Source organism: Leptinotarsa decemlineata, unplaced genomic scaffold (genome assembly GCF_025532065.1).
Source record: "Leptinotarsa decemlineata unplaced genomic scaffold, Ldec_3_MD MMD2_tig00004307_RagTag_RagTag, whole genome shotgun sequence".
Taxonomy (NCBI): domain Eukaryota; kingdom Metazoa; phylum Arthropoda; class Insecta; order Coleoptera; family Chrysomelidae; genus Leptinotarsa; species Leptinotarsa decemlineata.
Window position 1 is genome coordinate 14172373 of NW_027412606.1, and position 13201 is coordinate 14185573.

Sequence of the window (13201 nt, forward strand, 5' to 3'; positions counted from 1 at the left end):
GTTTGACCAATCAACCGATAACTGCGAAACAGAAATTTGAGAAGCTAACCTGAAGATTAGGAAGATTGAATTGTACAACAGTTGAACGTAACGTTTTTATTTATAACTACATTAAATACCAACAACAAAAAACTAAACATTAGTATAGAGTGTGACACCAAGTTTTTCACACCAACAGGTGCAAATTTCTGGATTTATAGAACCAGATAAAATAAAATTACAAAAGTTGCTGAGTGACGATAAAAGTTTCATTCCTGCCGATCCAGAACTGTAAGTGATGAATCTTGAATAATGTGGGTGTCTCATTGAATAATTTCAGAACTGTGGTAATGTGGACACAGAAGGGACACTCAGCACGAAACAGAAACCATGAACTTTTTGAGAATCTCAAGGTGATTACTGTCAATCTAAAAATTTCTTCAAGCGACTAGCGAACTTGAACATGATAAAATTGAGCTAGTTTGGTTGAAATTGTTGAAATGCTGAAATGACATAGTATTAATACCTCGAAGTCATTTAGCTGATGAGTCTGACGAGTTCAAAATAATTGGTATTACCCGCTATAAATTACATTAAACACCTCGAACACATAAAATATAGGTCACAACAATTTTACTTCTCAACATCAGAGTGCCACCAGATGAGCTTTCTTCCGTGAGGTATTCTGTGTTGTGACTTTTATGCAATGCTGGGATAGGCGGCACTTTTTGACATGAATGAGCACAGCGCACTTTCTGAAAATATCTGAAAGGGGACATTTTTTAATTTAATCGAGTTTTCGTGAAAATGAGAACAAATCAAAAATTGAAACCGGATGTTTGTGAAAAAGTTATCATTATAAAATTACATAAATTCAAATTGAATTACAGTAGTGGAAGAATGATTTTCACACTTGAGAAGTATGAAAATTGATTGTTTCATACCTAGCATGTTTGCCAAATGTCATAAACACTATTATTTTTAACGTTTCTAACTCATTCAACGCTGAAAAAATATTTAAAATTCGAATAAGTCAACAATAAAAATACTTGCTTTTATTTTTTTATAGTCGTCATTGTATGACAAATTCTATCGCCACCACTAGTTCATTACATTTCCAATTAATGGAACTTTCGAAGAAGTGATATTTTTGTCAAATTTATGGCAGGATTCAATAAAAGAGCATGTGCAACCATAAAAAGATCATCTCTTTTCATTTAGCGCATGCTCACTGATTCATTCACGCTCGAAACAAAATGTGTCACTTTTGCTCTGGAGCAACTTTCAGCTTTCAGTTCATATTTTGAGCACCTTGAAAAATCCCTCCGACACAACACTGATTTTGTGTAATAATTCATTTAGGTGGAGGTGAGCAAAAATCAAAAATTGAATTTATTTTCAGGATTCATTCTCCTATTTTGTTAAATCTTTCGACAGAAAATCATTTTTTAAATGAAATTGGATTGTTGATGATATAACTTCTAAATATGGGTTATGATGGATATATTATGTAACAAAATCAATACTTTGATTTTCATCAATATTCCTTATTAAATATATTGGATATTTTCAGAAACATGGCTTCAAAGTTGCAAAAAGCTCCATTGCTTCGATTATTTATGGTAATATCGACTTTTCAGTTGTAGTCTCTTTTTAATTGTTTTCATTTTGCAGAGCAGAGGACTTTCTCAACTAGCACCAGTTTCCGGAAATCCAAATTATGAACTGAAAACAACTATTCTTTCAAATAAGCTGACTGTCGTATGCGCTGATAATGAATCAAGCTTGGTTCGAGTTTCTGTTATATTCAGGTCAGCATTTACAAATTGCATTTGAAAAATATCATATTCTTCAATGAATTATTTTTGTGTCATAGGGCAGGTAGCCGATATGAATCCAGTGATAATTTAGGAGTCACACACGTATTGCGTACTGCAGCAGGGCTGTCAACAAAAAATGCTTCCCAGTTTGCCATTATTCGTAACATTCAGCAAGTTGGTGCTAACTTGACGGCTACATCTGATCGTGAAACTATTTCATATACTCTAGAAGGTACAAGACAAGCAGTTGAAAAAGTTCTCCCATTCCTTACTGAAGTCGCAACCCAGCAAATATTCAAACCCTGGGAGGTTTCAGATATCACTTCCAGGCTCCAATTAGATATCGCAACGAGATCTCTACCGGTACTGTATTGAAATTCTATCTATCAATCTTTGCATCTTTACAATTTTGTTTTAGTTGAGAGCAATTGATCTACTCCACAATGCTGCTTTTCGTACTGGTTTGGGCAATTCAATGTTCATCCCTAAATCGCAGATTGGAAAAATATCCAGTGAGACCCTGCAGCACTATGTTGCCAGCAATTTTCTATCCGGGCGTGCCGCTGTAATTGGATTTGGTATCGATCAGTCTGAACTCATTCATTATGCACAAACTTTAAACATTGAGTCTGGGGAGGGATGTAATAATTCCTCTAGTTATAAAGGTGGTGAATTGAGGTGAGTGTTTTTTTAAAAGCAAAACTATGTTCTCAAAACTTGATTTTTGCATGACCCTAGCATATGAAAACTATTATTTTGTTGATGTGGAAGGCCACTGAGTGAAATGTGTACCAGATTCTTTCAAAATTAGGTTATACATACTAGAGCCAAGAATTTGACATTAGAAACATTCACTTAGACTACCTAACCTCATACTGAAGTTTACTTCTGAAGAAATATATGAAATTCATCAAGAAATAAAAAGTTGAAATGAGTTATTTTTAAAAATTATTTCATTGATTTGTAAAACAATAAAATTTCAAAGACATTATTGGCTTTTGAAATAACACTTTTTGCAAATCTCATTCAACATTTACGATTGAAAAAAAAACATCATTTTCAAAATCTTGAGTAACTTGATGGCATATTTGCATAATTCTAAAAAAAAATTAAATTCATTTTGCAAACACTCCTGATACTTTGTTTTCTGTTGTTATTTGCTTTTCTGTTGAAATGCCAGTGCAGCCTTTACACTAATTGTTAATACTTTTTTCTTGTATTATATCTGTTACAATTTTCACAGAATCTGATGGAAACACTTTTTCCACACTAGAACTAAAGCATCATGACATACTTTTTCTTGTAAATATCTGGACAAGTCAATACCTTTGGTAATGGGGATTATTAAATAAGTTCTCAGTTTTAATGGTGTTGAAGTGTTATTATATTTTAATTTCTAATCGTTATATTAAAGTATCACTTGTTATGATAGGTAATATTTTCCTGATTTCTACTTGTGAATAAACTTTCTAATTCAAATGAAAACAATAATAGGTAAAATAGGGAAGTATAAAAACATCATATAGCATTCTTAATGTCAATCTGTTCAAATGTTGTGATACTCGGTAAAGATAGTTCAATTTGAATAGAATAGTTTTGATTATATAGTTAGCATGATCTTTAAAACATAGCTTGTTGTCTATTATGACTCCTAAGTTTTTTTTTCAACTGCGATTTTTTCATTACGCACACTTATTTTCATATTAGAATTCCTGAATTGGCAGTAATCACTGTCATTTCCGATGAGCAATAACTTAGTTTTCTTTATATTGTCTTTGAGAAAATTTTTAACTGCACCATCTGTGAACTTGTAAAGAGTAGAATTGATAGCTTTTACAACTTGATTGAGATGAGGAGAAGAGAAATATATAAATGCAATGTGAATCGATACTTTCGCACAGGCACCGCTCTTAGAGCGCCTCAAGGATTTTCCTATAGTGATTGTATTTTTTCCTTGTTTTTAAAAATATTTTTTTACTAATAATTTATCTGTTACTTTGTTTTATTTTTCATTGTTACCATGAGCATACCATGAAAACAATAAAGCATATTCTCTCTCTCTTTTTCTCTCTTCCCTCCCCCTTCCCTCTCTCTCTTCCCCCCCTACCCTCTCCCTCTCTCTCTTATCTGAAGAGTGTGAAATGCTCAAACTAATCTAGTTGGTAACCTCTTGTAACCCAAACGTTCAATTGGAAAGGTTGCATGAGATTTTCATGCCAAATGGAATAAATTAATTATTTTGGTTACTGTACATATTTAAAAAAAATCCCGAAACATGTCAAATGTAAATTATAATTTGACATTCTTCAACGTAAAAATGCCACCCTTACCTTCAACCCCCTTCGAATGACAGGTACAACCCCAAATTTTTTAAATGGGAAGTGTAGGTTTGTGATATATCTGTTTGAAGGTGATTGACAATGTTTCGTGATGAATTTCACTAGTTCGGACTTCCATTGTCTACTATATAAAATGATTTGAAATCCCTGAAACAAGTAAAAAAGAATAATTAAAAAAAGAATAGTTGAAAATAACAATTATATTAAGCAACAATAAACCTGAAATGAAATGATAGTGAAATAACCTACAAGTAAAAATATAATAATTGAATAAATAAAAATTGAAGGAATGAAAAAAGGAAATAATAAAAAATAAAAAGTGTAGAGATTCCAAGTCACGTTAGTTCACGACGTTTCGATTGTAGATACCAACAATCGAAACGTCGTGAACTAAAGTCACGTTAGTTCACGACGTTCATGACCAGTCATCACCCGAAGACGAGTGTAGATAGGATAACTTATGTTTCTTTTGTTTTTTGAATGGAATCCCTTTACGTCAGGTCTGCGAAAAAAAAATTTTTGTCAACTGCATGAGATATTTTTACTGAATTATATTTTTTAAAGTGCGCTGATTTCAAAAGTGATGGCCATTTTTTTCTATCACATAAGGATTTTTTGCAAATTCAAACACAAAAAATTGGTTAAAATACTCCTTTATTCAAAATTTTCAAACAATAAATATTTTTTTTAAAGCAAACGAAACATTATTTTGATACATATACTTATTCATGTTCTTTATGAAACCTCTTCTTCTTTTCCCTGATACTTTGACAAGTCCTTTTCTGATTTCCATCTTCAGTTTCTCGCTTAAGCAGCCAACAGTAGTCAGCAAGCATAGTGACATCCCATCTCCCTTGGTACCTTCTCTCAATATCACGGACATCCTGGTGAAATCGCTCCCCCCGCTCTTCACTGTAAGCTCCCAGGTTTTCAGGAAAATAGTCTATGTGAGAGTGTAAAAAATGGATCTTCAAGCTCATCTTGCAGCCTTGAGCTTCATATGCTGCTAGCATCCGTTGCACAATGGTTTTATAGTTAGGATCCTTAGTATTTCCCAAAAACTTTCATACTACGTCCTTGAACGATACCCAAGCTTCTTTTTCCTTCTCATTCATAGTTTCCACAAATGAAGGGTCCGTTAAAAGTTTTCTTATGTCGGGGCCGGTGAAAACTCCCTCTTTCAACTTTGCTTCTGATAGCTTCGGGAATTTTGTACATAAATATTTGAAACAGTCTCCATCCTTTTGCAGCGATTTTACAAATTGTTTCATCAACCCCAATTTGATATGGAGAGGGGGCAACAAAACCTTTTCTGGTGGTACCAAGGTAGTGTTTATAACATTTTTCTCTCCAGGTTTTAAAGTTTCTCGGGATGGCCAATCACTTTTTTTCCATTGCTGTTCTCTGGCTCTGCTATCCCACAAGCATAAGAAGCATGGATATTTGGTATAACCTGCCTGCTGACCCAAAGGCATTGTCAGTATTTTGAAGTCCCCACAAATCATCCATTGATGGTCTTGATACTTGATTTTTTCCAGGATAATAGCCAAATCGTTATAATCTTCATTCATATGCAGAGAATGTCCAATCGGAATCGAGGCAAATTTATTTCCATTGTGCATTGTGCTTTAAGGCTAGTCTTAGATGAGTCAATGAATAAGCGCCATTCAGATGAGTCATATTTTATATCAAAGCGATGTATGAGTTCTTCCACATTATTGCAGAAAACTAAATTTCCGTCTTTTGAGAAAAACTGGGTAAATTCTTTTTCTCGGTGTCTGTACCAGTAGAAAGAAGTGCCAGGTGATAAAAGGTTTTTATTTTTTAATCTAGAACCTAACAGTTCGGCTGCATCTTTTGAAAGACATAAATCTCTTACTAAATCATTGAGCTCACCTTGACAAAATAGTTGAGGCCTTTCATCTTCGTCAAAAGATAAATCTGAGCTTGATTCACCCGGAGAAGGCAATGTAGCTTCGTCCTCCAACTCACTAAGGTATTCATCCAAACAGGAAGGTGGCTGCGGGATAGATATCTTGGAGCTATGGGGCATTGGACGTATAGCTGAGTCAAGATTAGGATAACTTATGTTTCTTTTGTTTTTTGAATTGAATCCCTTTACGTCAACTGAGCAGAAGTAGCAGTCAGTGGTGTGATTTCTCTGCTCGCGCCATGTCATAGGAATTCCAAATCGAAATGCATTTTTCTTTCCCTTAAACTACAAACGATCTTCTTCGCATCTAATACACACCTTATGCGGGGCCCATGGTTTATCTTGATCACCAATTTTTAATTTAAAGTAGGCAAAATAAATTTTTCCATACAAAATCACTTATATTTCTCTGTTGACTTTTAATAGCGAATTCACCACAGATATAACAAAAACTGTTGGAGAAATAACACAACCCCTTGTAACCATGATTAACAGACAACAGCACTGTTCACTTGAATATCAGTATGTCTACTGAGAGCTTTTCTTTGTTTCAAGCGATATACACTAGGCGTCAATTGAAGGTATAAATGCAACTTAATATGCTAAAACTTATTTTGCGCCAAAATAACGGGAAAAGATTGTAGCAGAGAATAAAAAATGAGAAATCAAATCAAAGAAGAAATGATTACCGCTATTTTTCTTTAAAAATTATGTGCTTAAATTTTAGTTTGCATATAATTGTGTAAAAGTGTACGTCATTTGACTTGTCTCAACATGTTAAAACATTCCCTGTCTCACCAACAGCTCAGGTTGTTTTTCTTCATTATCAAATAAAAATCATATAGGTTTATTACCAATGAACATAGATACTGCAATATACATAAAAACTTATGTGACATAATAATTTGAATATTTTTTCTACTTTTGGGAAGTCAATATCTGTAAGAAAATGTAAAAAAATCCTATGCAGTTTTTCGGTCACAGACCTGTGTTATTTAACATATTAGGCTTGACCGACACATAATTTCAAGCGTTATTCGTTCTTTTAAGTCATTCAAATCTGAAGGTTTAGTTTTGTACACATTGCTCTTTACATATCCCCATAAAAAGAAATCTAATGATGAAAGATCAGGTGATCGTGCTGGCCAAGCTCGCGAAACTGCTTTTCTATTTTGCTTGAGATATGGGCGGTAAATTTGGAAATGTCTCCTGTTGTGTTTTATCTCCGCAATCAATCATTTGTAAAACTGTTATTTCATGCATTTCCGTTAATGTAACCATTTTTCAGACTTGACGTTAATGAACTTTAAACTTAAATTAAAATATTGACAACTAATGTTGTAACATACAAATCAAGTTGACAAGGCGTTCTATCTAAAAAGAACATTGCTATGATTTTTGCTCACTTTCTTATTATCAATACCTCAACTTAAAATTAGGTTTGAATATATTGCAATAAGTTTTTAGTGTATTTTATCGAATTTCGGTAACCACATGATTTTAATTTATTTTATCCTAATTGTTGCAATAAACTTGAAAGTGATAACATTTTTGAATAGAGAATGAAGATACCTTTCAAACAATATATCACAAGCTTATATTTCCCATTTAAAAAATTGGGAGTTGTACCTGTCATTCGACGGGGGTTGAAGGTAGGGATAGCATTTTTCCGTTGAAGTATGTTAAATTATAATTTAAATTTGACGTGTTTTGGGAATTTGTTAAAATATTTACCGTAACTGAAATAGTTAATTCATTCCATTTGGCTTTACCACACTGTATAGTGTTCCTAAAAAGACAGTTTGAAATAACTGTTGACGACTCATACATCTCTGGAATTTATTTTTCAGATCAAACAAAGGTGGAGATGTAGCTTTTGTCACTGTAGCAGGGGAAGGCGCCTCTTTGAAAGACCCCAAGGAAGCTCTAGCTTTTGCAATTCTTCAAAAAGCAATTGGTGTTGGACCTCAAGTGAAGTGGGGTAATAATAATGGAATTTTTAGCAGAGTTGTAGGTATTGGAGAGCATACATCATCTGCTATCAATGTCAGCTACTCCGATACAGGACTTTTTGGTATTTTAATTGGAACTCCTGCAAAATCTGCAGGAAAATTAGTGGAATCTGCTGTCAAGTTATTGAGAAGTGGGAGTGTTTCCGACGAGGATGTCAATAGAGGTACCTTAAAAGAGAAGCTACTTGAAAAATAATTTTTCTCAAATTATAATTATTTGTTTATTTCTCAGGGAAGAAACAGCTAAAGTCTTCACTTCTTTTGGAAGCTGAAAGTGGAGCAGATGCTGTAAGAGATATTGCTTCACAATCTGTTTTGACTGGTAATCCTCAAACTGCCAGCCAGATAGTTGCAGCGGTGGATTCTATTTGTACAAGTGATGTTCGAGATGTAAGTATTTCTATTTTTTTCACCCACAAACACAGTGCAGAAAACCCTGAATCTGGCTTCTTTCCTATTTTGTTTATTATGATGATTATTGAAATTGGCATCCTAAAATACAAATTTCCAGACATTCGGTATGGAATCAAATCAGATATCATTCACAGGATTTCTTTGGAGGATTCCCAAAGTTTTTTTGTATCAAGATGGAGTAGTAGAAAGCCAAAAACTTTCCCAAATAAAAATAGTATTTCAGCCCAAGACATAACATTTAGACTACAATTTAGGATACATAAAATGATTAAAACTGGTAATATTCATAATAAAAAGGTTCACTTAGGTTCGTGTTTGGATAAACATTTACATATTTCCTGTCCTACCTTTGCTACTTTACAGAGTCACTGCTTGTTATTCCATAAATGAATTTATTTCAAAAATGAGTTTTAGAAGTAGGAGAAAGGCAAATTTAGTAACTGTTGTAGATAAGTGATAACAGTTGAAATTAATATTAATACTTATATGACTATCAGATGGATAAGGTTTCTTATTCATAAAAGTTTTTTTTTAAATCCTTGATCTAGATCCTCTATTCCAGAATTCCACCAAGTGATCATCTTCAAGAGGAAGATTGAAGGTTAAAGGAAGGTTAAACTGTTTCATCTTCCTCTTGAATATTCATCTAAATTGTGTAATGTAATAAATTGACGAGTTTGATTTAATTTCAGGTTTATTTCATTCTTTCTAGTGTCTCTGAATAAGATCTTGTATTCGAAGATGTTTTTTTCAATTAATTTATTTTTTAGTTATAGCTGGACATGTTTCCTTAGTATGTTCATTTCATTGAATGTGTCATTGTTGCATCATCGGTTCCTACAAGATTTGTTCGAGCACCACCAAAGAGTTATAACTCTTAAAACACAACACAACAAAGTTTTTGTTTCGGGGTTGAAATTAGATGATTTTAATGTATTTCCACGTGTTAAAACCGAAAGTGACCATAAAAATTATATATTAGCTCTTGTTTTCAAGATATAGTATCATTATATTATATATATGTATATTGAGTTTTCAACAAATGAAATTTCATCACCAACAGTTGGTACACATGTTTGTTTACATAACACCCCTCTCATCAGCTGTTCTTAAGTAGTAAACATAACCTATGTAAGTTTGTCAATTGTACGCACGTGGTTGCTATTGAAATTATCGTGTGAAGTTGATTTTTAAATTAATTTAAGTGCTGATCTGAAATGCCTCGAAAGTGTGTGAATTCTGTCGATAGCTTTTGCTATATATGTGGTGAAATAACATTTAAGGCTCAGAAACGTAAAATGACACCTATCGTTAAGACAGCCTATGAACATTATTTTGGTGTGAAAGTTGGGGACCAAGATAAATCATGGGCTCCTCATATATGTTGTAATTCTTGTTCCGTCATATTGCGAGAGTGGCTGAAAAATAAAAACCGGGCAATGGCTTTTGCAGTATCTATGGTTTGGCGTGAGCCTACCAATCATACAGACGACTGTTATTTCTGCTTAACTCCTCCCATTAAGCAAGGTTTATCTATGAAGAAAAGAGGAAAGGTTAAATACCCTAATCTCCCATCTGCTCTTCGGCCTGTACCACACTCAGACAATTTGCCAGTCCCTTCTCCACCCCAAAACTATGAAATTTTAGAGGAAGGTGATGAAGACTGTTTAGAAGGAGCAACCCATCCTTCTACATCCTATGACCCTGATTTTGAGGTAAGCGATAGGTCTAGTGATCCGCACAGAATTAGTCAAGCAGAGTTGAGTGACCTTATAAGAGATCTTCGCTTGTCTAAGGAAAAGGCTGAGCTGTTAGGGTCAAGACTACAACAGTGGAATCTTCTAAAACATGATGTGAAAATATCTCAGTACAGACAGCGTCAAAAAGATTTGCTTCCTTTTTTTGAGAAAAAAGAAAACCTCGTAGTTTGTTCTGATGTTAATGGTTTGATGGACTGCTGGAATTTGGATCACACTCCATCTGAATGGAGACTGTTTATAGACTCTTCAAAACTAAGCTTAAAAGCTGTACTTCTGCATAATGGAAATCAGCTACCCTCTATTCCTATAGGTCATGCAGTTCACATGAAGGAAACGTATATAAATATGAAAACACTTCTCCAATCAATCAAATATGAACAACACAAGTGGCACATCTGTGGTGATCTGAAAGTCATTGCTATACTCCTAGGAATGCAATTAGGGTTCACCAAGTACTGTTGTTTTTTGTGTCTGTGGGACAGTCGGGATAGAAAATCTCACTATAAAAAAATGAACTGGCCTACACGAGACCTAAACCCTAATGAGAAAAATGTAGTTTACGAGCCTCTTGTAGATCCTAAGGATGTTCTCCTTCCCCCATTACATATTAAGTTGGGACTAATGAAAAAACTTTGTGAAGGCCATGGACCAGGAAGGACAAGCTTTTAAGTACTTGAGAGCAAAGTTTCCCAGGTTGAGTGATGCTAAAGTCAAGGAAGGCATCTTTATTGGGCCTCAAATCCGTGAAATCGTAAATGATCCTGCTTTTGACATGATTTTAACTGGAAATGAAAAAAGAGCCTGGGAAGCCTTTAAGGGGGTTGTACATGGGTTTTTAGGTAACAGAAGAGATGATAACTTCACAGCATTGGTTAAAGAGCTTCTTCAAGCTTACCACCAACTTGGATGCAACATGTCCTTAAAAATTCATTTTCTTCACTCTCATCTTAATTTCTTCCCACAAAACTGTGGAGCTGTGAGTGACGAACATGGAGAAAGATTCCATCAAGACATTGCCTTAATGGAACAGAGATATCAGGGCCGTTGGAATGAAGCAATGCTTGCAGACTACTGCTGGTCTGTGTGTAGGGATGCTCCAGAAGTGTTTTATAAAAGACAAGCTAAACGACAGCGATCTTACAATGAATCGGATGGACTTAATTGAAATTTGGTGGTACAAACTTCTTTTATTTGTCAAAACACTAAGAATAATGTTTTTTTTTATTAATTTTGTACTTAAAATATTCTAAAAGAAACATAACAATATTGTTTTATGTACTTTCACTTTTCACGTATAGTATAACTACTCTTTAAGATTAAGTACTGTGTATCTCAAAAACCAGAGCTAATAAAAATTTTTCATTGTTATTTTCGTTTTTATCACCCCAAAATTAGTAGAAATTGACTAATTTAGTGTAGGAAACATTCAAAAAATATTTTTTTGTTGTGTTGTGAAATTAGTATAGCAACCATCTGATTTTCTGTTGAACTTTTTCATTTGATATCCATATCCATATGAAAGGACATAGTCCACCATATTCTTTTCAACAATTCTTTCATTTGATACCCATATCATATAGTGCATAAAAAAATTATTCAAAATGAATTTAGAATGAGTCATGTTATTGTTTTTGTTATTTTCAGCAATCCTTTCATTTGCTGCCTTTATCATGATTGTGAATAAAACAAATTAGTCCGCCATCTTGGTCGGTTCTCCATAATATTTATAGTGACGTCATGTTATTGTTTGTATTCTTTTCAGCAGACCCTTTCATTTGATATCCATATCATGGGGGTGCATAAAAAAACTAGTCCAACATCTTAATGGGACCTTCATATTGGATTTAGAGTTACATATTATTTTTCATATTTTCAGCAAATTCTTTCATTTTATACCCATATCACGGGGGTGCATAAAAAATCAGACATATTGATCTTCATTTCATTTACTTACTATGAAGTATATCTGATTGAATTAACTGTTTTTTCAGGCCCTCAGAAATGCTGGACGAAAAATAACTTTGGCCTCAATTGGGAACCTTAGTAATGTTCCCTATCTGGACGAATTGAAATAATCAGATATCTTTTAAATTATTTTTCAATCTTTGTTTAAAATTTGTGAAAAAATAGTATTGATATATCATCTGCATGATTTGCTCTTGTATAGAATAAAGTTGAGTTGATTCCAAGCAATGTTTTAATTATTGTTTAATTTAGGGTAGTACAGTGGAAACAAAATCATTTCCTATTATAGGAAAATTTAATTTTCCTACTTAACCCTAATATATTAGAGATAAGAGATGTTTAGACTTTGAGTGAAGGTATTTACCATTATTCATGAGAGAGTAGCAATTAAAAGAGTTATTCTTGGTTTAGTTGAGCATCTTTGTTAAATTCAGGACATGTATAATGACCATTGTTACTGAGCGAAAATTTTAAGGTTTTAAGAACTTTGCTAAGTGAATGATAGTCTGTCTCAATGAGTGAACTCGTTGAGAAATCGGAGGCCGTTACAAGATAGCGTTCGACGAGCGGAAAACAATATTGTTTTCCGGTTATTTTGTTGACAATAGTTCATTTCATGACACAGTGGGTGAGCAGAACCAACAGGCTGACCTGGAATCCTTCTGGACCTTCTGGTCAGAGGAGTAAAGCTGGAGGGACAAGGATTCTATGAGTTCAAATTACTTAACACATTGCGTGCCACGTCATACATATATGAAAGACAGCAACACTTCTGCAGGGGTTTCGTCGGTCATATTTGGAAGACAGACATCTTTCACTTCCTGACAGTGTATATCAAAACTGAAAGACGCTGCCGTGCATTTCAAATAGGGAATCTTCTGCGTGGCCTCTGGGGAAAGTATTGTGAACCTTGGTTTGAGGAAAATTGGAATTATGAAGATTTGGTAGTACATTATATACAGTGACTCAGATTAACCAT

General features: G+C 33.8%; 1 protein-coding gene across 1 annotated transcript; it reads left to right on the plus strand.

The window, feature by feature from the left end:
- The first annotated feature begins 1239 nt into the window (after positions 1–1239).
- UQCR-C2 (Ubiquinol-cytochrome c reductase core protein 2) lies at positions 1240–12446 on the plus strand. The gene is made up of 8 exons (XM_023170003.2): positions 1240–1347; positions 1553–1601; positions 1654–1790; positions 1856–2162; positions 2218–2477; positions 7922–8247; positions 8316–8473; positions 12249–12446. The coding sequence occupies exons 2-8, from the start codon at positions 1557–1559 to the stop codon at positions 12330–12332; spliced, it is 1317 nt and encodes a 438-aa protein (XP_023025771.2). The 5' UTR covers positions 1240–1347; positions 1553–1556; the 3' UTR covers positions 12333–12446.
- The last annotated feature ends 755 nt before the right edge of the window (positions 12447–13201 follow it).